Raw genomic sequence first — 24,323 nt, forward strand, 5'->3', positions numbered from 1 at the left:
CTCATCTCCATAGTAAGGATGAGGGAGGGATGGAGAATCCCTCAGTATCCCACAGAGCACCAGGTTGTTATAGATCTTAAAAAAAAAAAAAATCTGCTGTTCTCTTCTAGAGCTTTATGTACATCATTAATTAGGACTCCGGCCTTCTTTAAACTGCCACTGACGCCATATGAGAAAGAAAATCGCAAATTAATGAGGGAGAAAACTGCTTTTAAGATGCGGCACATTTTATCTGACTAAATTAAGCATAGTAAGATATGATCTATAAGACTTTCTGGGAGACTTTGAACTCGCTTTTCCCATTATGTGTACCTGTCACATGCACTGTCTCTACTCACCTCAGACACTAATTTATTATGTGTACAATATCTTTAATATATTTTCCCTCATCATTTCTAAAAAGCTAGATGTGCAGTGAGGTTTTCTACCAGAATGCTTCATTTGGTTTAGGTTTACAGGCTCATATGATTGCTGGAGCAGAACAGCTCTGAGATCAACAGCTCCAAGGTGCCTTTTATGTGTCCAGGGAGGGCATGATAGTCAAAAGAAACTTCAGCAGTACATCCAATGAAGTGGAAAGAGAGTCTGGAAATAAATAGCCAGCACATTAGTTGTCAGTTCCCACTGATAATAATCAATGGGTTTCATGCCAGCTTGGATCTTCATCAGGTCCAATAATTAGAAACTCACATCACAGATCTAATTCTAACACAGGCTAATTAAAAAAGTGAGAATTCACCTGTTAATTGAAGGGTGATATTGAACCTTATATTTAACACTACAGACCAAAATAACTTTCACATATTAATATTATCAAGGATGTTTGTCCCTGTCCCTTGCATCCTAATTGTGCATTGTGTCTTTGTATGTTCTTGTGTCTGGCAGCATTTAACACTGGCCATTTAACACTGAGAACATTGTGATCCTTCATAATATAGCGTCAAACAATCTCATCTTCATTCTTGACACACTGAATACTGACTGAAATTATGCTTTCCTCCAAAGAAACAGGATAAAGTTCTAATTGTGACCGTAGAGAGTAAAATGATTAGTGTTTCTGGCCTGTGAAATCTGTACTGAGTTATTACTGTTAATATATTTTACAGTATGAAGTGGAGACAGTATAGATCGCACTCGATGGAGGAAAAGAGAGGGAGAGAAAATACAGTCTGGTCCCCATTGTAAAGACGGATTGAGACAAAGCAGGCAAATGAGTTGAAGCTGTCAGAGTATTCAGAGTAGTTAAGTGCGTGTTTCTACAGAAGTTAAACATAATGGCTACCTCTGTTGGCCAATTAGGGACGGAGATAGAATTATTTGTGATTAGAGCTCCTCATCTACTCAGACTCACTACTATTAATGTGATACAGTGTAGCTGCTGAAATAAAATAGCAGGAGATTAGCCTATTATATGCAGTAATGATTCTCTCCTAGTCTTACAGTAACATATAGTGTAGATTTGCAATGTACTGTAGTTAACGAGCAACTTAATAACAACGACACTCTCATTAACCAAATTGTACCGATATACATTACAGCTGCATGATATAAGAATTCATTTTTCAACATGTCCATGGATGCAATAATCTTCTGAAATGTAGCCACTATTTGTTTTTTCTATCTCAAACATTTTAACAAGTATGTGTCCATGTGTTTACATGTAAATATGCATCAAATACTGAAGTTGGTATATTTAACAAAATTGTTAACATACTAACAGTAAGAGCTGTTATAGAGTTGGCAGCTTAATGATATAGACAGGATCTCTGCACCATGAATTTCTCCCAGAGGAAAATGTGGTCACCAGTGACCATACAAGACATTTTTCTTCTGTTTCAGTTGCCCTGTAGCTGTTTTGTGCTCTCTTTTATCACACAAAGAAAACGGAGAAATCAAAAGAGCTGCGTTGAGGTAGCAAGGAAATGTCAAGCTTTTGTTCAAAGCGGATGCCTCAGTTTAGAAAGGAAATGTAAGCCCTGGCCTTTTGACACCCACACCGATATTGTGTAATCAGCCTGCAATGTCCACTCCAGAGTTAATACCTCCTCAGATGAACGAGGGAAACGCTGCACCCAACATTTTGATTACCTCCCCTGCTGCTAACATTGATGTTTTGGTGCCACCCACCTCCCCTCTACCAATGTGTTTGTGCTCTGATCACATAGTGCAAGCGGCAAGCACGCACTTTCATACACGCACGCATACACATACTTTCAAGCCAGGCTGAACCGGTGAGATAAAACTATTTAATTATATTCCTCATTTGCAGCTCTGATCTATAAAATAGATCTTCCCCAGCCCCTACCATTGGCCTTTTGTAGCCTGCAAGCAATTGATTTTGTTTTATGTAGACAGTCAGACCTCACACAAACTACATACTTATGTTTCATCTGTTAATCACAAATCAATAAATGCACATCACATATGTGTCCTCATATGAACTCTAGCACATATGTGCTGTAGTAATACTGTTATTTCATGTTAGCAAACCAATGAAAGAAGAGGAACAGCTTTCAATACATTTTTTTTTTCTTAAATTGTCTGCAGCTTTCATTCTGCAGCACTAGCAGCCTTCCTGCATCCTCCAGTAGGATACCAAGACGCCATCTGGCAAAGTCTCATTAAAATGCTAATTCATTTTAATAAGAGACAGGTAATAAACTGCAATTATGTATCGTCAGAGAGATGGCAGAGAGCGGGACTTTTAGGGAAGTTGGCGGGGAGGCGAGTTGTCTCACTAATCAAGAAGCTGCCTTACTTGCCACCCCCTCAAACCCACATTCTCAACCTTAACCATCACAGGAGACATGCTTAATGATTGATTTTAACTGTGTTTAAAGGCTTTTTTACCAAATAAAAAAAGGATAAGGTGGAAACCTTTCCTGGTGTTATTTTTGAGGGAGCATCTCTGTTAAAACCCAGCTTTTAAATTTGAGGATTTAAGAAAATAAAGGTGGATGACAGTGGAGTGGGGAGAGATTATGACAGTGTGTATGTGTATTTTTTAAACTGAATTATTTCCACAATACAGATAAAGGGCTAAAAAGAAAATTTGCCCAAAGAATAATGAAATCATTGAGAATGGGGTCCTGTAATACGAACAAATTCAAGGTTGTTGATTGAAACCCACATGATTTTTTGTGGGGAACAACCAATCAAATGTTACAGTTACATGCAAACAGCTTAAAATCATAAAATACAAAGTCAGAAAAAATGTAATGAAACAAAAAAGTAATTCATGCAGAAAACCTGCTGCTTGTGTGGAGTTTCATGTAGTTTAAAGCACCATAAAGACTTACTAGCTTCCTTTAGCAAATAAAGTAAATGTTAACCATTGTCTCTGTACTTGCCTCTCTGTAATTTTACTTACAGGACCAAAGGAAAAATAGCCTACACTTAAAAGACAGAACTGGGTCATGTGTGACATCTTGTCTTCATATTAGAGCTGTCACCTGGTGTGAACAGCCTCCAGACCAGATGGCAAGCAGACCAGTCGTTTAGGCTGAGCTGCCCTTGTCAGACGAGATCTTGTAGTCTGACCAAGGTGTAACACATGCCTACGTGATATCATGGGATGGTGTATAAATATGAAACACTTCTGAGAATATTTCATGTGTCATGTCGAAGCATTTTAAGCTTTTCATGCCGTCACATGGCACACACATTATTCAGTGGGGGTTATGGTTAGAGATGTGTGAATAAATATGCGAAAAGCAAAATAAGCATGGTGATACACACAAAATGACATAAGAAATGCGTGCGTTATTAGGGTTACTAACCCTAACCCTATATATCATTTGGTGATAGCAGGCTGCACATGCTGGCTCCATACCTTGAATAATCCCTTTATTGTTTAACTTTATTTATGCTTACAATGTGAACAATGAATAAGACAAAGCTGCCTAAAAATCTGATATACAAAACATATTGATGTTCTGTCTTTTGGGTTGTGTATTTATGGAGAGCTGGGGCTTAATGTTTAGTTATTTGCTGACCTATTATTTCAGAGGTCAAATCTGCTGCAACCAAATTGATTGAGGTGAAACACGACAAGTGTGTTATCTCCCCACAATGGCATTTTTTCTCTTTCCATCTGTGTAGTCCTGATTACACTCCAAAGTACTGCTGTAGCACTCTCCAGCGACGTTTATCTCAGTGGGAGAAATCAAACCAGCCATAAATCAACAATTTCTTGATCCAGAATGAGGTCTGGGCCCCCACTTGCGCCCTTGGTTCAGTCCTGGCGTGTCCTTGGATAGATTGTACGAAAGGATGAGGCATGTTCATACTGCACTGCAATACAATTTTCCCCGGGAGTCCCAAATTACTGAGCACTTCAGGTGTTACTGCTTGGAACAGGGGAGCGATTACAACATAATGTACCACAAGAACTCGATTGAACAGAATTGTCATATGACCTGAGACTAAAAATGAATTTAATTATTCATGTTTCAATTTCCATGACTCATCTTCAAACTTTTTTATGATTGTTCTTTTTCAGGGCCACCTACTATTTCCAGCACACAGACTCAGCAGGCTTTACATGGAGAAAAAGGACAAATCAAATGTTTCATTCGAAGTACACCTCCTCCAGACCGCATTGTAAGTACATTTGGATTTTTTTTTTTTCTCTGATCTCATCTCTGCCTCAGCCTTTGCCTGACTTTACTGCAAGAGCACACCTAAAACTATAATCATAAATATGTATTTTATGACTTAATGGCACTTGAACAGTAAAATTACATAGTATAATGACTGCTCTTCTATCTGTCTCTGGAATATAATGTCTGACTGAGCTCTATTGATCTGTTAACTATACATGGACAGTACACACAAGTAAGAGGCTGAAGAATTTTGTAGCAGTGACTCCATCATTTGTTTTCATATGAGAAGGTGGGCATGAAACTAGTTTGAATCCTCAGTTTCTCATTTAATCCACACTTATGCTGTGTTTGCACTGATCCCATTAAGATTTATGGACCTTACATAAACAACCTACTCTCTGAGCTCACTTTGCGCTTATTATTAATTGTGTGTGTACGTGTTTGCATATGCATGTGGTTAATTGCCATACTTTGTCATCTAATGTGTGTTTTTATAATATTGATGTACAGCATTAACTAGCAACATAATTAATATCAGGTTTATTTGAGAGGTGTGCCTGTGGAGGCTGGGCTGCTGGATCTTAAGTGATTATGCTGGGTTCCAAACTATTTATTTAAGAGAGCATTGTTAAACATCCATAATATATGGTCATGTCAAGTCAAGTTAGTTCAATTTATGTAGCCAAAACAGAGGGCTTCACAACATACAACATCCTCTATCCCCAGACTCAAACTTCACAAAAATGTTAAGAGTAAGTACAAAATAAGCTTTTCACTTTTCGTAATAATATGAAAACACTTGAATCAAAGCAAGATTTGTAAGACTCTTAACACTGCATTTCCACTTCTCTATTTAGCCACCTGTCAATTACTGCAAGCTTGAAGCTGCATGTGTTGTTTATCCTCTGAGCACCATTTCATCTTTTCTCGCTCTGTCTCCAGTATAATGAATTTCCTTGTTTTTTTAGTTAAAAATCAGCAAAAATGAATCCTGTAATTCTCACCAGTCACCAAAATGAGTGCAGTCCACACTAAGATGCCTTGAACAAAAGCAGCAACTAAATGGAATGTGCTGAATTATCATAGCACTGCATAAATAAATCCAGTATATGCAAATTTTTTTCCTATTGTTTTCCTACGTTTCTCTCAACCACATGACTGCAAGTGTCAACACACCTTTAAATTATTCCATCACGTGTCAGACCCATCGCTCCCTCATACCTAGTATGCCTTGCAAAATTTTCAAGCCTCTTCGGGTTTTGTTTTTTTGTTTTGCTGTTATTTCACAATACATGTATTGAAGATATTCTGGTTTTAGTGTTCATTAATTAGAAATGAATTTGAATGTATACATTACATAATAGACTGGGTTTGCACATGGAACATTATTCACATCCACAAACAAACCATACAGCAGATGGAGTGCTATACTGCCTATAGCAGAAGAATTCATTTAGTCCCATTATTTTAGTCTTTTCACTTCTCAGTGAAGGGAAGTAGACTTAATAAGTTTTGTTTCTCTAACAGATGAAACAGGAAGCTAACTGACTGAATAAAATGCTTTGCAAATAACCCAGAGAACAAAACAAATATCACCACTTATTATTTGTTCAATGTATGAGCAACTGTACATCATAATGTACAGTGAGAAAAAATGTTTTCTTCAAATAATTCTGCTTCTGAATTCATTGCATTCAACACATCAAACATTTTGTTATTGTTATTAAATCTATGCTTGTTTTTTATTTGTCTTAAGTTCTTTAATCATGCTCTTTTTTCCATCATAATTATTGATTGAATTAAAAATGATGCACAATAACCATTGCCCTGCCTTCTTATGCAGCTCTAGTTCACAGCAAGCACTGCTCTATAAACACTTGCATGCAGTTTCTCAACAGCCAAATCCAAAAAGCACAGTAATTCAAAAACTACAGTGAAAAGAGATCCGCTCAGAGTACATGCCGTTTGCAATTATCCAATAGGCATTAGCTCAGTATACAGATGCGGGAGATATCTCAGTCAGCTGGCAGCTTGTCAAACAGAGATGAGCAGCAGAAAATGGGCAGTTAACAAAAACAGTTTTAACCATAACACAGCGTTCAAAAGTGTTTTAACTATCCACAACAAAATAGGACCCCTGTAGTGTATTCCCACTAATTGATGCCCTTCAGAGACTTCTTTGAATCACTTAGCTATTCACCAGATAAAATTAGCTAATGTCTACGCATGGATACCAGTAACTCATACCACCTAATAACTGAATGAAACTCATTATTATTGTAGAGTATTAGATTTTCCTATTCCTGGTTATCGTGTATCTCCGTGGAAATGTGTGCTTTTTTCAGCATAAAGCAAACTATCATTGTGCAGAAATCATCCAAGAGCATACAGGTGAAATCATATAAAGACCATCTCATTAAACACCTTCCAGAGAACTCACTCACCTGCTGAAACAAGTATCCACTGACAACACTGGGTAGTTGTGTAAAGCATGTCATGATTTGGTTTTTCATGATTTCTTTTACACTCAGATGCTGCTGAGCTACTGCCATAACAAGTGGCAGTTGTTATCAGGGTCAAAGTTGATCTCTATTCTTCTGGTCACTGCGCATATTTAAACGACTTTGTAGCCTTTGACTTATGACACAGCTTGGTGGCTGTCGACAGAACTGTCAAAACAAGGTTTCATTATGAACATACAAGGTTTTGTTTATTTTTAATATTTTGAATATCCTTCACCAAAACTCACTGTGTGTATCCTTATAGCCTACGCACATTGAATGTGTTTTAGAGTCTACAGCCATGCTAGCAGCTTCTGTGAGGCTGTACTTGACCATAGACATATTGAGCTAAATGCTAACATAAACACACTAACATGCTCACAGCAAATAATAATGATACTCAACATTAGTTTGATCATAAACTAAATTAGACAAAGTAACATTTTCACCTACTGGTAATGCCAGATGAACATGTAAGGGCTCTGCTTTGGACAATGAACATCTGAACAAATTTTATGAAAACTGATCCAACAATTTTTTAGATATCTCAGTCTGGACCAAAGTAGTGGCGAGATCAATATTGCCATCCATACAGGTACACTTCTAGCATGGCTATAAACTAGCAAAGGCTATTATTGGCTCCATACTGCCTTCCACAACTGTATTCCTCAGTCATATCACCTCTGTGCTTAGGCATTTGTATGTGTCCTTGCACTCTCACTGCTACAATATAAGACCCAGGGACAACACAGGGACCCACTCATCAAAACATTCCACCACAGCATCTCTAGGGATCAAAAACTTCACATATACACACTACCTCTTTGCCTTCTGTCTCCTCTCAGGCTTGGTCATGGAAGGAAACTGTACTGGAGTCTGGAACATCCGGCCGCTACACCGTGGAGACGGTCACCACAGAGGAAGGAGTAATCTCCACACTGACCATGAGCAACATTGTTCCGGCCGACTTCCAGACCATCTACAACTGCACCGCGTGGAACAGCTTTGGCTCTGACACCGAGATCATACGCCTCAAGGAACAAGGTGGGAGCCAAGGTTCGACAGGTTCCACCTTCCTCTTCTTCAAATACGTGACAGTGGTTTTCCAGATAGTGATAGACTCTAGATAGTGACTGAGCTGTGATGTTTGTGTGCATCAGTGTTGTTCTGCTTGCCTGTGTCTGCATACAGTATCATGTGCACCTGTGTCAATGTGTTTGTGGGTGAATGTACTTTTGTGTGTGTAAGTAAGTGGGACGGGATTTGATTACTAATTGGCCATAAGAGAATTACAGTATTTTGAGAGACAATAATAATAATAATTACAAACAGCAAATTTTCAACAGATGTATTTAATCTTAGCTGAGTAAAATCAGTGGACACAGATTTTAGTGTACAATACATTTTTACTTTGATACAGTAGTCATATGTACATCAACACCATCTGATCTTTTTTTCTCATCAGCAATAAGTAGTTCAAAAATGACATTTTACCAATTTGGAATTGCAGGATGGTAATACACAGTTACACTGCATGGCCTAAATTCTGAAGCGTTTGATGTACAGTAAATGTGATGATGACACCGATAAATTCCTTACAAATTAGTTTTCTGGGTTAACATAAAGTGCAGCTCCCTGGTAATTTGAACTGCTGACCATTGACATACACTGCTCCCTGAATATGAAATACACTGTGCCTCCTGCTTTCTATATTTAAACGAGAAATGTGAAACATTTCATTCGCTTCAAAAATGAATACTTTTTATCTGTTGACCCTCTCCCCTCTACCGTGGGGGAAGCTGTGTTTTCTATCCACTTATCGCAAATGATAAATTATAAGCTGCTTATGTGAAAGTGACATTGATCAATGAAGACATTAAATAGGCTTTAATGGTGTAGGGAAGAGCACTTGGTTGTTTTGCATTTGTTAAAAATGCGAGAAGGTCATACATGTGGGCTGGTAACTCAGGTCCTCATTAAACCAAACTTTAATGAGGACTTTTAATGCTGGAGCAGCATATAGATGTGTGCCCGCAGGTTTAATCTCTTCCTAGTCGCAAATGTGCTGTAACATCCATGCAGAAACACACAAACATGATTACGCTTAAACGAATGCACACTCTTGCACTCTACTCAATGAAAATAAAAGCCCTCAGTGAAATGCTTCTATTTGCCTAAATGAATGTAAATTAAAAGTTATTAGACAGTAGGATAATGAGATAGTATTAGTAAGAAAATGTTTACCCACCACTGATAACAAAAGGTCTGGTAATTAGTTCTCAGTGAATATCCAGTTATTTGGACATACAGTGTAGAACTTTTTTTTTCCTGTGACATTTGTGCCTGAGGGATAATGTCAAAGTCACTTAGAGGGATAAATTATTGCACATCTTCCCACAGTTCCTTGGTTGTTTACTGGAGAGACAGAAAAGAGGGAGAAATGACACAACCTGGTGCTTGTGTGTGTGTGTGTGTGTGTGTGTGTGTGTGTGTTTGTGTGTGCGTATGTGAAAGAGAAAGGTGGCCTCAACATTTTGACTGTTCTGCTGTGTACCATATATTGAATTTAATGTATATTTTAGATGTTTGTGGTATGTTATTGTAGAAGGACATGCTTGTTTGTTGCTCTCTGCAGAATCTCTCCCAGTGGCGGTGATCATCGGCATTGCTGTGGGAGCTTTTGTGGCCCTTATTGTCCTCATGGGCACCATTGGAGCGTTCTGTTGCACTCGCTCCCAGAGAAGTATGTTTCCTCCTCCTTTTCACATCCACTGAAGCATGCATGCCAAAGTACTGTATGGTCTCCAAGCACACTAAAACATGTCCATCTATTCAGATGTAGATATTGTTTTTAATTAAAACAAATGGGGAAAGATCTGCTATCTTGGTTGTCTGCTAATTTTGACTTGAGTTTTCTTAAATGGGGCATCTATTTAAAAAAAAAAAAAAAAAAAGATTACAAGACATTGACAACTGCTTCAGGAAAGTTCTGTCACAAGATAAATTGCTGGATCATAGTGTCAGACTCATACAAGATGAAATCACTTGTTGAGATGGACATCTTTTTGTGGTGCAGAGATTGTGATAAGGGTTCATTTCATGCAATCTCAGTCTGGCTGCGTTAGCTTTTGAGGCTATTTACATCCTGCAGTATGTTCACTGCCACCCACCCATGTACCAAGTGACTCTGGTTAGAGACAGTCAGCCACTGTCTCTTTCCAAGAACCAAACTGTGCTATTGGTCCCTTCAGCATGTCTATTGTCTGTATACTACAGAGGAAGCGCACCTGGTTATGCCCTCACTGCCCGTCTCCATCTGTGCTCACCAGAGAGAACTTGCAAGCAAAATTAAGACAGAAAGTAAGACTTTGTTATATGACAGTATCATCAGCATTGTCCCAAACAGAATGAGCCACCGTGGAAGGCTGTGTGAGATTGCATATGTATGCAGAAAAAGATAATCTTGTGTTGGCAGGAAACAAATGATTAATAATGCTTTGTATTGTTTTCGGGAAATTGGGGGAGCTCTCACAAACCAAACCCAGGGATCTTTGCTAAATTCTGTAATACTGCAAACTGCACTGGGGGAAATTATAATGTCGACAAATACAGAATGGTGTTTATCCAGCTTACTGAGATATATGTGTCGTCTGTTTCTGCCAGATCTGAAGGGAGTCGTGTCGGCGAAAAATGACATCCGCGTGGAGATTGTGCACAAAGACCACAATGCAGCGCGAGAAAACGAAGAACACACCTCCATGAAACAACTGATGGTGAGTGTGAGTGTCGCAGTATACTACTTTCCACTTCTTGTTGCTTTTTTCAGAAATAAAATCTTAACTTTGATTGTTATGTTTTTGCATGCCCTTCTTAAGCTGACAGTAACATAATGAATGTACTTTACTATTTGCATTATATGAGTAATATAAGAGCAGAAAGGCATTTAGATTATATATCTGCTGCAGTCAAAGCATACGGGCTATATTTATCAATATGGTGCCAGTTAGACCTATGAGCAGAACAAACCCCAATACATTGTAACTATGGAGATGCTGATGCATACTTGGTAATCCTACAGTGGGTGTACTTCTGTATCTACATGCCTCCTAGACACACAAAGAACAGTTTCCTCTTTGGAACTGTACCAGTGTTGTGGTTTTCATGTAGTTTGCTCCAGGGCTGGGCTATTTGTAGTTTTAGGTTTTGGATTACATTTTCTTTCAAAAACATTTAATACAGCCAATGTTTGATGTCAGTGCAGGGAAATGAGCTTAGCTACCTTGCAAATCTACATTTTGTAAAGATAAATAAAAGATATTCACAGATACATTATTAATGATTCCTGCCAGCCCTAAATGAAGGTGAAACATGTCTAACTGATATTAAAAAAAGAAGAACAAGTAATAAAAATGAAATCCTCCTGTCTCAAAATCTCTTTTTATTCTGAGTCGAAGAGTTTCGGAAACTAAACGGACTCTTAATATACTTTGCTCGATGTCTATGTAGGTTGAACGTGGAGAGTTCCAGCAGGAGTCTGTTCTGAAGCAGCTCGAGGTATTACAAGAGGAAGAGAAGGAGTATCAGCACATTAAGGTACGAATCATGAAACAATGACAGCGTGAAGGCGTGAGCGCAGGAGAATGAGAGTAAAAGGTGGTGAGAGAGAGAACGCCTTGGGGGTAAAGGGTGGTCTTCAACTCTGGGACCAAAAATAGCTGAAAAGCATTAATCCCTCTCCTGCCACACGTGATTTTCCAAGGATGAGTCCACAGGCAAAATGACTCCTGTTAGAGGTCTGATTTTATTAATTAGTCTCTCATCAACGGTGGTTCAAGAAATCAGAGGCCCTTAAGCTGTAATTTAAGTTTCTTAAGTTGTTACTTATGCTGTACAGATAGGATTGGACTATTTTAAAGAGCATGTAGGACTGGGAGAGGTGCTGGATATTTATTAGATGTGCTAATTTGGTGCTCTTAGCAGCATTTCAAACCCCTCTCAATTTGGAATATACAGTACTTACCTTTTGCAAACTCTTTTTCTACACACTCTTTAAAGGTGCAGTCTGTTCATAGAAATGTGACATATAAAAGCCTTCGGGACCCGCAGATAGACCTTTATCCAGTCTATTAACACATCTTGTCACAGTTTGCTTAGACTTTAATAAGAATATATGTGACTTTCTTTCTTCCTTTCTGGTCCCACTGTTGTTAGTTGATTGTTGTTATTGTTATTAAGTTGTGTGTGTTTGCGAGGTCTACAGCTTTATTTAATATATACTCAGATGTTCCAGCCTTTTAAACAAATTCTTCAGATCATCCTTCTTTCCTGGCTTACTATTATACCAGACAGTCTACACTTGTTATAAGTCCTGAAACAAATTACAACACACGCTGGATGCTATCAATTTTTTGTTCCGTAAAAAAGTACACTTGAATTTCAGAGTAAACTCTCATTTCCTGAAAAAAATTAATGAGGATGATGTTATTTAAACAGTGTATCTATATTAACCTTTTGGGTGAGTTTTAATATCAGTGATGTCTTTACAAACAACAACATCAGGAGTAAACATTACCACAACATCATCACTAATTAGGCAGTGTTACCATCAGTGTGTGAGAAAGACTGAGCAAACAAGGTGTGAGTCACAGCCCAGTTTCAATCCTTCTGGTGGCAGGTAACAAGAGACAATAGTGATATATTTAGAAACATGATATATGAGTCTGACCCCAAGTACTCCATCCACCATTTGATCAATGACATTCACTCATCCTACAACATCATAGGATGTACAGAACTGCTCCGTAATACTTTTGGAGCTTATATGCAGGTTGGTTCTGTATGTATGAGAAAGACCAAAATGTCACTGTGGTCAGATCCAACCAAATGTGTCTTACTGAGTGAAGCCAGTATTCAGCGAACGTAATAAAACTGACTTCAGTGCTATTCATAGCTGTCCACCCATTTACATGGCAATGAATGGATCAGCCTGTACAGATGAGGCACTTTGCTTTTAGTTCTGCCATCGCACATGAAAGCACTTTACCACTTGTAACTCTTGCAATAAATGATCCACACACAATTTGGCAGATTGTACAGATTCTTGTATCAAGTCCCCTTTCATCATCCTAGTAGAGGATGTCCACCTTCTCCTCTGTGTGTGCGGTATTCTGCCATTGTCACAGAGTAACCTTGAAAATTAAATACATTTAAATTACTAATCTGCAGATTTTTCATTCAAACACTAAAAATATAATATATAACATAAAATATAATATAAAATTCACCATTTTAAAATAAGTAATAATGGTCACAGTTGCAAAGCACTGATTTTGTGTATTAACTGAATGGACTTAATCAGAAGTACATTGTGCCATGTCAGTAAGGTGCCTCTCTGCAACAATTTCCCCATGTCCTGTTCCTATGCAACAGAAAATCTTAATATTTATATATGAGTTGTTGTTCATGTTATTCAAATACATGGGGAAAGTGTTTACCAGCCTTTAAGAAGAGCCCCCTTGGTGCTCTTCATGTAAATGTTCCAGTAAATCAAGCACAGGGGATTAACACAGCAGGTGTTTATTCCACCTACGACCTGCATTCTTGTCAACAAGACAGTAGATGAATTCTCACACTGCAAATTATATTTAACAAAGATTATATCACTATTCTGACCCTATATGGGCAAGGTGACATGTGTAGGGTTCATTGTGACTCTGCAGCATGCTGGAGCTTATCAGTGCCACAAAAACAAATTCTGTCCCATTCATTTGTCCTCTTGTCCAAACGAATGCTGGCATTGGTTTCCCTGGTGTGTGCTTCTGTTGTGTTTGCCTGCTTACCTGCACCCTCTGGGGCTGGATTTTTTGATCCCAGTTAATGACAGCATGCATGAGGCGAGAGCAGAGGGGGGACTGAACAAGAGATAAAGGCCAGACGCAAACAATCTCCTTGTCTGCTGTCTGATAATGACAAGCATAACGAGGATCCTCTCAGGTTGTCGCTCTCATTTCGCCATTATGAGCATTCTTCTTTTGGGATTTGCCATCATGCTCACTGTGCTTGACATTCACATCCATTCACATGGGAAAAAGAAAAAAAGAAAAAAACACATGTCCTAACTGGACCCTTACAACAGCACAGTGCCTGCAGCCTAGCAAACAAGTGGTGCTGTCGTAGCCTCAGAAGCCATTTCAGTACATTCATGAAATTACAGACATTACAATCCATTGAGGTCTAATTAAATCTGTTATGTGAGTGAACTTTGCAGTGACATATAGGATGCCAAACTATGAGTCATCAAGGCCCGCTTAATTAGCAGGAAACATAATTTTAAGGTTAGCGTGGGGGCTGACTAAATCGTGGGACTAAGCTTCACCACCGTTTTTCTCATGATGTACACGGCAGCCTGTTTTCTTATTTATTCAGCAATTTGAATGGTAATTACTGCCAGTTTGACCTTGGCCCCAGGTGCGCTTTGAGTAGAATACATGTGAAAGCTTATAAACAGGGATCATTTTCCTTTTCTCCTCTTTTTCCTGTTTTAATTTGTTGTTACATATAGCTAGAGAAAACATCACATTCATAATGATAATATTTTAGCATATTATTATTATTATTATTATTATTATTATTATTATTATTATTATTATCTTTCTTTTGTTTACAATAGGACCCAACAAATGGCTATTACAGTGTTAATACCTTCAAGGAGCACCACACACCTACCATGACAGGGAATCAATCCACTGAGGTGAGAAACCCCGCCAACACAGGTACCCTGGGCAAGCAGCGAGTACCAACGGGCATGTCCTTCACCAACATCTACTCCACTCTGGGAGCAGGCCCCAACCGCCTGTATGACTACAGCCAACGTTTCGTGCTGGGCATGGGAAGCAGCTCCATTGAGCTATGCGAGCGGGAGTTCCAGCGTGGCTCACTCAGCGACTCAAGCTCCTTTATCGACACGCAGTGTGACAGCAGCGTCAGCAGCTACAGTAAGCCGGACGGCTACGTGCAGTTCGACAAAGACAGCAAGGCATCAGCCTCTTCCTCCTCCCACTATTCCCAGTCCTCCTCGCAGAACTCAGACCTCACACGGCCTCTCCAGAAGCGTATGCAGACCCACGTCTGACCACCAGGGAGGGAGGGTGTTTGAGGGAGTAACAAGCAGCCAGGATTGTAAAACTGTGAAAGAATCAGCTCCCAGGAGCACCTGAAGTAACTGTGTTACTGTGTGTTTCCTCTGGATGCCAGGAGACGCCGGGGTTGGCTTTAACACACCATGTGACTTGTTTAGACTTCTCAATGTCCCAAAAAGTGGATCAAGAAGCCTTATATTCCTCACGCTTAACTCATCAACCACCTCCTTTTTTTAAACCCATAATCAGAATTGTGCCACAGAGAGGTTATTTGCCAACGCAGAGAAGACACATGTTTGGAATCTGAACATTCAATACTTGTTTTTTACAGTGGGATTGTTAGCAGACTGGAGGGCATGAATACGAGGCTTTTGTGTGACAATCAGCTCCCCTGGCAAAGACCATTTTTGCCTTTTGAAGATTGTCATTCAGAAAAACTGAGATTGCTGTTAGGAGCGTTGAAGCACTCAGCACGAACGGCACGATAATGAGTGCGAGCCAATGTCCTGCTGCTCTCCCATAGTCTGAAGCACAAAAATGAATGTGCACGTGGTTTTAGTTGTTAAAATGATAACTCTTCCCTCCCCCCACCTTCCCTTCAGACAATGTATGTTGAGCTTGGCTTGTTGAAACTCGTCTCCTGTGTAGGTGGAAGAAAACTTTCTCCGTGTGCCCACAGACGTCTCAAGCGTTGAGAAGAACGGCTGTTTTTCTCTCTGCAGCTGTATCTGGGCCACAGAGCTGAGCAGATAAAGAGGGCCTGAGATCTCATTTTAAATCCCTGAGTCATTATTTTACTTTGACACTCTGCGATAAAAGAATATCAGTGTACATATGTGACTGCAGTTTCTTTTCTAGCATCTAATTTCTAACTCTGATTTCCCTCATGGAGGACTTTAAATGAGACACGAGCGCCTCTTCTTTTTCCATATCTTCTTTGCCTTGAGGGTCTGTTTGAACTATGTCAATACAAACTTTGACTAAGTGAGATAGACATACACTATCAGCTCTTCTGTTGATGGGGAGCTGCATCCTTCACGGTGTTACAGCACCAAACCTGTCTCCGAGGCACGCAGCAGGGAAGCCCACAAACTGCAACATGTGTTGTGCTTGTGAGTTTCTCCTGCTAATGCCACAGATCATCAGCCATATACTTGGGGGTACCTGTTGAATGAAATGTAAACATTCTATTTTAGCCGAGCTTCTTATCGTGTGGCTATCCCATTGCTGTTGTCAATTTCACTGTTGACACAGGAGCTTAATGCATCCTGACTGTATACCTACCTGTGATCGTGTTGGTCATCAAGGGACATGACAAGCAAATTTAGAAAATGTGTTTTTATTTTGCCGTCTGCTGTTCATTTTTGGCTACTGTGGAGCTGATGGTGGCACGCTGATGCTTTTCAAGTGCATCGTTTTATTTTGTTCTGTTCAGCACTATATGTGACGTATATGAAATTGGATTTATTATTTAATCACTGACACTGTATTTGTTTTAGTTGAGATTAGAGACAGAGAGTAGTGATTTAACTTGCAGCTACACAAACACTCATAATTCATATAAAGTTTCAAAGTGAGCCTGTCGTCATAAGTCATGCACTGTGCACGTTTTGTGGCAGAGCACATAGGAAGTTTTGCTTTTTTTGCAGTACCAAACACTGGAATCCCATTACAGATGTGTGCATAGTGCAGACACTGTAAAGCTGTTGGGCTGAGTGTTTTATCTTTATCTCAGCATGGATGTTACCACACACTGCACTGCGTCAAGGTAAATTCAGACCTCTAAATCAGATGTAAACCCAACAAAGTCTGTGATCAGAGGACACTGTGCTGAAGCAGACTTTGATTGATAAGGGCAACTCTTTACAGCAAACAGATCATTTCAGTTGCATAATATATTACATCGCATTTGATTTTATCCATCAAAAGCCTCACACCTTCGTGGGTTTTCAAGGTCTGTTCCACCCATATGTTACAGAATCAGCTTGGTTGTTATGTGATCAGTTCTTTGAAGGGCAAAGACAAGTACCTGGAAAATAACAGTAAAATTCTGTTAAACAGTCATGAAAACAATGGCTCACAATGTCAATGTCACTTCTGTTTTGTCAATTCAAAAACAAAAAACATATCACAAAGTATGAACGGTTATGATGTATATTATCTAATTAGGTAGTTATTCAGTATATTCCGTAGTGCAGCAGTCAATTGGCAGGAAGTGAGCCTGAAACTATGAAATCTGCCACTCAACCTATGAAAAACCAAGCAAGGCAGCTCTAACAACAGCAAGTTGTTGTTGTGAGCACTTTACATATGATTATATTCAAGGCAATTGAATGGGGTTTTCCACTTGAGTGGCAGTGGTTTGGACTCTAATTTTACAAATGGATTGGTGCCCATTGTACAGCTTAAGACAAAAAGCTCTGTTTCAATGCTGATAATCCAGCTTGGCACTTAGCAGACTGTATATAAATCTCTAATGCTGTCTTTCTCTGTATATAATTTCTCCTGGCTTTTTCTTCCTTTCTCAGTCAGATTTCACTGTATCAGAGCTCAACAAATCCATGTGGCGTCAAAACTGTACAGACAGACAATCATTTTTCTCTTTGTTTCCCTTCCAGAAATGTTATCAACCTTGCTTGTTTCTCACAAATTACATGAAAGGCTTGTGTGAGTAGTTTCTCTTCCCCCAGATCTCACGGGGACAACTCATAGTCTGTACACCGAGCACACAGGAGGCTATAGGCTGAGAAGCTGAGCTTAGCTGGGACAGCTTTGAAGTGAGATGCAGTAAGAGGTTATTATACCTTCAGCCCTTCTGAGAGATGCCCAGATGCTCAGCAATATATTGCATTTGGCACCATGATGACTGTCAAGTATGCCTGTGCCATTTTTTTATTTATTTCCCTTAGCATTTATGAGTGCAGCACAAAATTCTTACCTTGATATTGGCAGGAGTCAATTACAGTGTAGATGCTACAGTGTGATGTAATCTGCATGGGACAAGATACAATTTTCATTTATATTATAATTTGGATGTATTATGCATCATTTTACATCCACAGTATCAGAATTCAGAAATGTTCCCCACTCAAAACTTACCATAAGGCAGACATTCAGCATGTCTCTGCCTGAAAACAAAACAAATTTGCCCTCAAATCCAAAGGATCCGGTTTTCCTTATCTGATGCAGCTCCCGCACTGATCCTAACATAATGCATTTTCCCAGTCCAGAGAATCTGCACACTGCACAGCAAACAGATAAATATTTGATAGGCCAGCCTTCTGTCCCATCCCCCCATGGCAGCAGCTACAGCGGGCACGAGAGTAACAGAGGATGTGAGTGCCATGTCGGTCTTTGGGAATCAAAGCCCATGTGGGGACAAAGTCTGCCCTGCTCACCTGTGGGTGCCTCTCCGGCTGGTGCTGGCAGCGCCTGTTTGCCTGGCTACAAGCACAGCGCAGATGCCAGGGCATAACAGATGAATAAACACAAAGACCCAGAACAATTACAAGGGGTTGCTGCCCTTTCCTGATAAAACAGAGCAACCCTTTCAGAGTAGAGGCTGCAGGGTAGTCTGTTATTCAGAGATGCTAAAGACTAACCTGTAGTTCACTGGATAGGTACTTTTCTAAGGTGAGAGATAGAGGTTATGAGCAGTGTGAAGTGAAGACTGGTTGGTAGGTGTTTGTAATGGCTTCTCTGCCCACTGGCTATATTATATTTGTTTACTACACAAAACTTATTGCTTGTTCTAAATAAACTGGAAAAAGAAAAGGATAAAGAAATGCTGAACATTAGCACTGTCAATATCTCACCTATGTGTGCAATGGGTGGTTATATGAGGCTTTTGAAGTCTCCCCCGTGGTATGACAGGTGTTGCTGTCCATGATGGAACACATTAGAGATGGTGCCATTTGAGATATTGAATTGATCATAAGTAACCCTTCTTTCTTTACTGTGTAAATGCTTTCTATTACTCTGTTTCTCTCTTTCTCTCTCACTTCTTTTCTTTTCTACCAATCAGTACCTTGTTAGTACTTTAATAACATACTACTGTAAGACCTGGACTAAGTAGTATTTGTAAATAATCATCAGAGCTTGCTTTAGCCTGCAAGGCTCACCGGGAATCAGTGTGGGTTGGTTTGCACCGTACAGTGTACAATAAGTCACAGAAAATTGAAAGAATCACTGAAAAGCATTTGAAAGTCAAATAAGTATGCTTCTCTGTGATTGGTTGAATTGTTCTGCATTCCAACTAATGCAAACTAGGTTGCAAATACTACATGACCCAGGTCTAAAAAAAGTACTTACTTACATGGTCATTTGAAGAGTTTGTATAAATAGTGAACCATAAGCATACAGTAATTGTAACGAAAAGACAACATGTAAATTCTACTGGGTAAACCACTATTTTCAGGCAGTGGACCTCTGTATCTAAGAAAAAAAAGAAAAAAGGTTGTATTTTAACTGTTCTGGTCTGTGAATCTATGATGCTTTTGCTCTGTATATTTGGAGAATAAAAAATGATGTTTGAGTTAGTGTCTACTTTGCACTATTGTCTGTCAGTGAGAATGAAGTACAGTAGGATGTTTGTGGATAATTAAAGGCTATATTCACTAACTATAAGCCTTCGCAATCAGTTTTGGTCAGTGGTTTTTCTGAGAAGCAGATACTGGTTTTGCACATTAGCAATGCCATGTTAGATTTGCAAATTGTACTCCTTTTTAACAATAGTTTTTTGTTTGTTCTGATTTTTCTTTTTTGCTGTAGCTATATCACATCAAAATACACACTGCAAAAAATATAAATCATTAATAGCCCAAATAAAAGAGAGAAGAGAGCAGATAATATGTAATTTCAAACAGTGCATTATATCCTTATATAATGACAACAACAAAGCAAACTAAAGCAATAATAGCAATAGCAACAAAACAATATAACCATCCAAATGAACATACTTCTGATCTCGATCAACATGCATATATACTCTTCCCTTCTCTTTCAAACACAACTTGTCTGCTATGTAAATATACATATATGTACTATGCCCTGTGACTGACACAACCAGCTTCCTGCAAGTTGGCATTTCTGAGGAGTCTTGTGTTTTGATATAATTTCAATTTGAAACTAAATGCAGGTCCATACACCTGTGATGTGATGTGTGATGTGATTATCACATTAGACATAGAGAATGAGGAAGAGTTGAAGGATGCTAAATAAGGAGGAGTAGAATTAACAACACAATCCTATTTATGGCAACATTCTGCAGGTAGACAAGAGACAGTCACATAGTCACAAGCCTGATCCACCCATATACAGAACCTCACTGTTATAGCCAGCCACTGATCAGCTACCAGAGCGTTTTGTGCCTTGCTCAAGTGTACTTTTACATTATTTGTTAAGAGCAGGCAGACTGGTGTTTATTCACTTCCCCCTCTGATATTTTCCTAGGCAGTCAGCAGATTCACACCATTACATTTACATGCAGCCCTTTAATCCATTAATAGGACCATTGCAGTCTTACTCCAAATTAAATGAACTCACATAAACACCTTAGCTTGTCTCAAGTACTGGCTCCAATCCTACAGGACTGAAACTTAAAAGTGATTTGAATTCCCTCATGCATAGAGTCAATACAATGCGAGAGCAATTACTCTTTAGCTGGATTAATCCACTTGCAGCCTGTATGGAAACGTAGCATTCTTGAAGCCCCGCATCAGGAACAATTGTCTGATTTGTGAACGCTGCATGGCTTAGAAGAGAGAAAGCAAGCATTCCACTGCTACACATCAAACTAGCACCCAGCCAGACAAAGGACTTGCTGTGCCTACATGAGGTTACCTCAAAGCAAGTGCCATTACCAGTTTTGATATTGAGAATCCATCTGCCAACAACATGATTTCCCCTGGAAAAGCTTCCCATGCTGAATAAAAAATGCTTGTGTTTTGCAATTACATTATACAAATAGCACCATTTGTGAATTTGTGATGGATTCAACTAATCATGGAGATCCAACTCATTACGAAACAGATCTAGGCCAGACATTTGCTTGCAGTATCACTTTAAACTCTCTCCTCAGAACGAGTTATTGGAAAGCACTAATCATTCATTCCTGCCTCTCCTGACAAAGTAGAAAGCTTGCCTTGCTCCCCATGGGCCTCACCTCTTCCAAGAGATACAGTATTGTTCCAAAATGACTCATAAATGACTCTGCATCCTTTCAAATGAGCAGTTATGACAGGCTACTCTGTCATGAATTACCTTGGCAGATAATTGCATTTGGAATCCAATTTAACAAAGGCACAAATTTAGAGCGAATGGCAGACTAAGTGTTTGGTGCGCCGACGCACTCTATTACAAAATTATCTACAGCCAGGTATTTACATGGTGTGAGTGAAAAAGTAGTAGGAGCTACCGAGTGAACAGGCTGAACAACACACGTAAAGTGACTAAAATCCCTTCAACAAAACAAACATATTTTTGTTGAGGTCATTATGCTGTTGTGTCTCTGATTGGACTGTCAGTCAGACTTGTTTCTAGTCTCCAAACTGTAAACCATATGTTCTAACAGCGAGCTGAAAAGTGGGTTGACTGACATGTTGAAGCAAAACTCCACACTGCTGCCTTCCTTGACATAATTACCTATGAAATGTCTTCTTTATAATCATTTGTTTATTAGGGACAGCTGTATCAGCAGAAAACTTGCTCAACCAACATCTGTCTTCTTAGAGAAATATGGAATCTAGTGAGAGTCCATTAAATAGGAATTTAAAATTTCATCCACCAACTTCGCAACAGACAGGCGGAGTGGAATGTGTTAAGAAAACACCCTCAAAATCTGTTGTAAGCATCCTTATTTCAAGGTATTGCATGTTAGAAAATCTACTTTCCCCATCACTCTTGGACATGGCTTTGATTGGCGACTCAGTAAATCTTTCATACCAGGCAGGTTTGTAGCGTTTGAGCTGACATAGCCCCTGGATGCCTCCACTCAGCAGGACTGCATTATTTAAATCAGAGAAGGTGGTTCTGTCTGTGAATCAGACATCCAGTCCTGTGAGCGCAGCACGTGTGAAATGCCCTGCTTACTAAATGATAGCTATTTGAAAAGATGGCAAAGTATGTTCTTTTCTGGAGACATTTAATTATAATAAATACATAAATCATGACAAGGGTGTTATTTAATAAAATAGCTGCTTCTGCCAACTTTACACAGGAACACATTATCATATGTAGTTCAAAATGATCCAAAGATTAACCAGCCATTTTTATCCTGCTGTGTAAACCTCACTCTACAACTCAGAGTAAAATTTTGTTACACATTTTCACCAAGGAACATTGCAGGTGTTGCAGGTGTGCATTGCAAACATAAACAGTACAGTAATTCCCCACTGCAAATACACTTCTATCCCTGGATTTATCATTACCCTTAGATTTTCTTCCTTTTCTTTTCCTCCCCAAAGTTTTCTCTAAATAGATGCTTAGTCCACAGTTGAATTGCTATTAAAGAGCTGCTCCTTTCCAGCTCCTGGGGGGTAAATAAAACTAAAAATCTTGTGGCCTTGTGAGGGCACTGAAAATCGACCGAGGTGGCACAATGTTTTTTCTACCGTAGGAGCGTGGATTTAAAGTTGGTTAAGATAAATAAATCTCCCCCCCTGATTACAAGGCAGCTGCAGAGTCAATCCCAGGGAGCATCTTAAATGAATTATTGATCCCTTGACCTTTCCCTGTGTTAAGGTTTGCTCTTGCTTGTTCCAGCTCTGTTGACTGGACTCACACTACGGGCAGGCTGGACTGATCAAACATTAGCTTTCCATATTAGACTGTTAATTGTTCTGGCAGTATTTGCATAGTATTATAACAGGTGAAGCATGGGGCCATGAGCGCATATCATTAAACATGCCTCAGCATACACAGACGTGTGTTCGTATGTGTGTCTGAGCTCTTACTTTTTGATTTACGGTCAAACTGATTGAAAGGACATTTTCTGCAACATAATTGCACAACGTCCTTGACATTTGAGCAGAAACAAAAGTCAGACAAAGTCAACATACAATGTTTTAGAGTTATTTGTGGGGGAAAAATCAGATGCATGACAGACATTTGACTTAATTATATTCTCCATCATGCACTGTGTGTTTGGCAGGGCTTGTTGACAGAGAATCGTCTGGTTCAGGTCCTATTGTGCCGATTTAGTGGAGAGAAATGTCAACCAGTTAATCTTCTGCCAGTAATGATGTGATAGATGTGTCTTCTTTACTGAGACCTGCTTTAATTTTATCTCTGACATGTTGACATTTTGCAAATACAGACAGGCTGAAGTATATAAATTGTCAGTGGATGGTATAGGAAAAAAGACTTGGCCAATTGTAAAGCAAAATGAGCATGTGCACTGAACAATCATCATTTTCCTAATTAAGGTTTGGTTTGCACTTCAGTAGTGAGGGTTTTTTCTAATAGTTGGAGCTCTTAAATTGCTTTTCATTTGGAGTGCATTCAAAACAAATAGAACAGCCCACAGACATGACATTTGGAGTGCAAGCCTCTCTTCTATTGCAAGTCCATTTGTTAGATTCGTCCCTTTGAGTTGGAAGCCTTCAAGGAAATGTTACCGTGTGTGAGTATTAATAACACATGGACCACAGAAACAGAGAGAGTTGCATGTGCAGTTGGTTCAGCTGCTCGCAATTTTGGTGTTTGAAACCCAAGCTTATCTAGTTAATTCCTGTAAATCATGGTGAAACATCATTTATTGCAGTTTGATGAAAGGAAGCGATGACCTTTATTTCAGTTAATCCACTGAAATAAAAGATTTCTTTCCCAAAGCTATAATATGACAAAACAAGACCTTGGTCTCTGATGTTATCAAGAGAAAAGGGCTGGAGTTGCTTCAATGATAAAGAATAAAGAGATGAGTTTTTGTGCTGCTGCTGATCAGCTTGGGAGGGAACTGTTTGCACAAATATTGACTCAACTCCCATATTACATAGATAAACTGTTTTAGACTAGGTTACTTTTTTTAAGCCAACAAATTCTCATGGTCTCATAACTTTTACAGTTGATACATACTTTACAGC

The 24,323-nt window shown here is 39.2% G+C and overlaps 1 protein-coding gene across 5 annotated transcripts in view; it reads left to right on the forward strand.

Annotated features, from left to right (window-relative positions):
• kirrel3b (kirre like nephrin family adhesion molecule 3b) overlaps positions 1 to 19,777 on the forward strand; it is a 204,368-nt gene extending 184,591 nt beyond the window's left edge. For 3 of the 5 annotated variants that reach the window (XM_051065444.1, XM_051065446.1, XM_051065443.1), the window contains 7 exons: positions 4,502 to 4,602; positions 7,951 to 8,161; positions 9,741 to 9,848; positions 10,382 to 10,465; positions 10,769 to 10,884; positions 11,612 to 11,698; positions 14,775 to 19,777. In XM_051065444.1, the coding sequence (XP_050921401.1) occupies positions 4,502 to 4,602; positions 7,951 to 8,161; positions 9,741 to 9,848; positions 10,382 to 10,465; positions 10,769 to 10,884; positions 11,612 to 11,698; positions 14,775 to 15,236 (1,169 nt within the window). In that variant the 3' untranslated portion in view covers positions 15,237 to 19,777. The remainder of the gene's footprint in view (positions 1 to 4,501; positions 4,603 to 7,950; positions 8,162 to 9,740; positions 9,849 to 10,381; positions 10,466 to 10,768; positions 10,885 to 11,611; positions 11,699 to 14,774) is intronic. The other 2 variants (XM_051065447.1, XM_051065445.1) reach the window with 2 other exon arrangements.
• Positions 19,778 to 24,323: the final 4,546 nt, after the last annotated feature.

Source organism: Lates calcarifer, linkage group LG21 (assembly GCF_001640805.2).
Source record: "Lates calcarifer isolate ASB-BC8 linkage group LG21, TLL_Latcal_v3, whole genome shotgun sequence".
NCBI lineage: Eukaryota > Metazoa > Chordata > Actinopteri > Centropomidae > Lates > Lates calcarifer.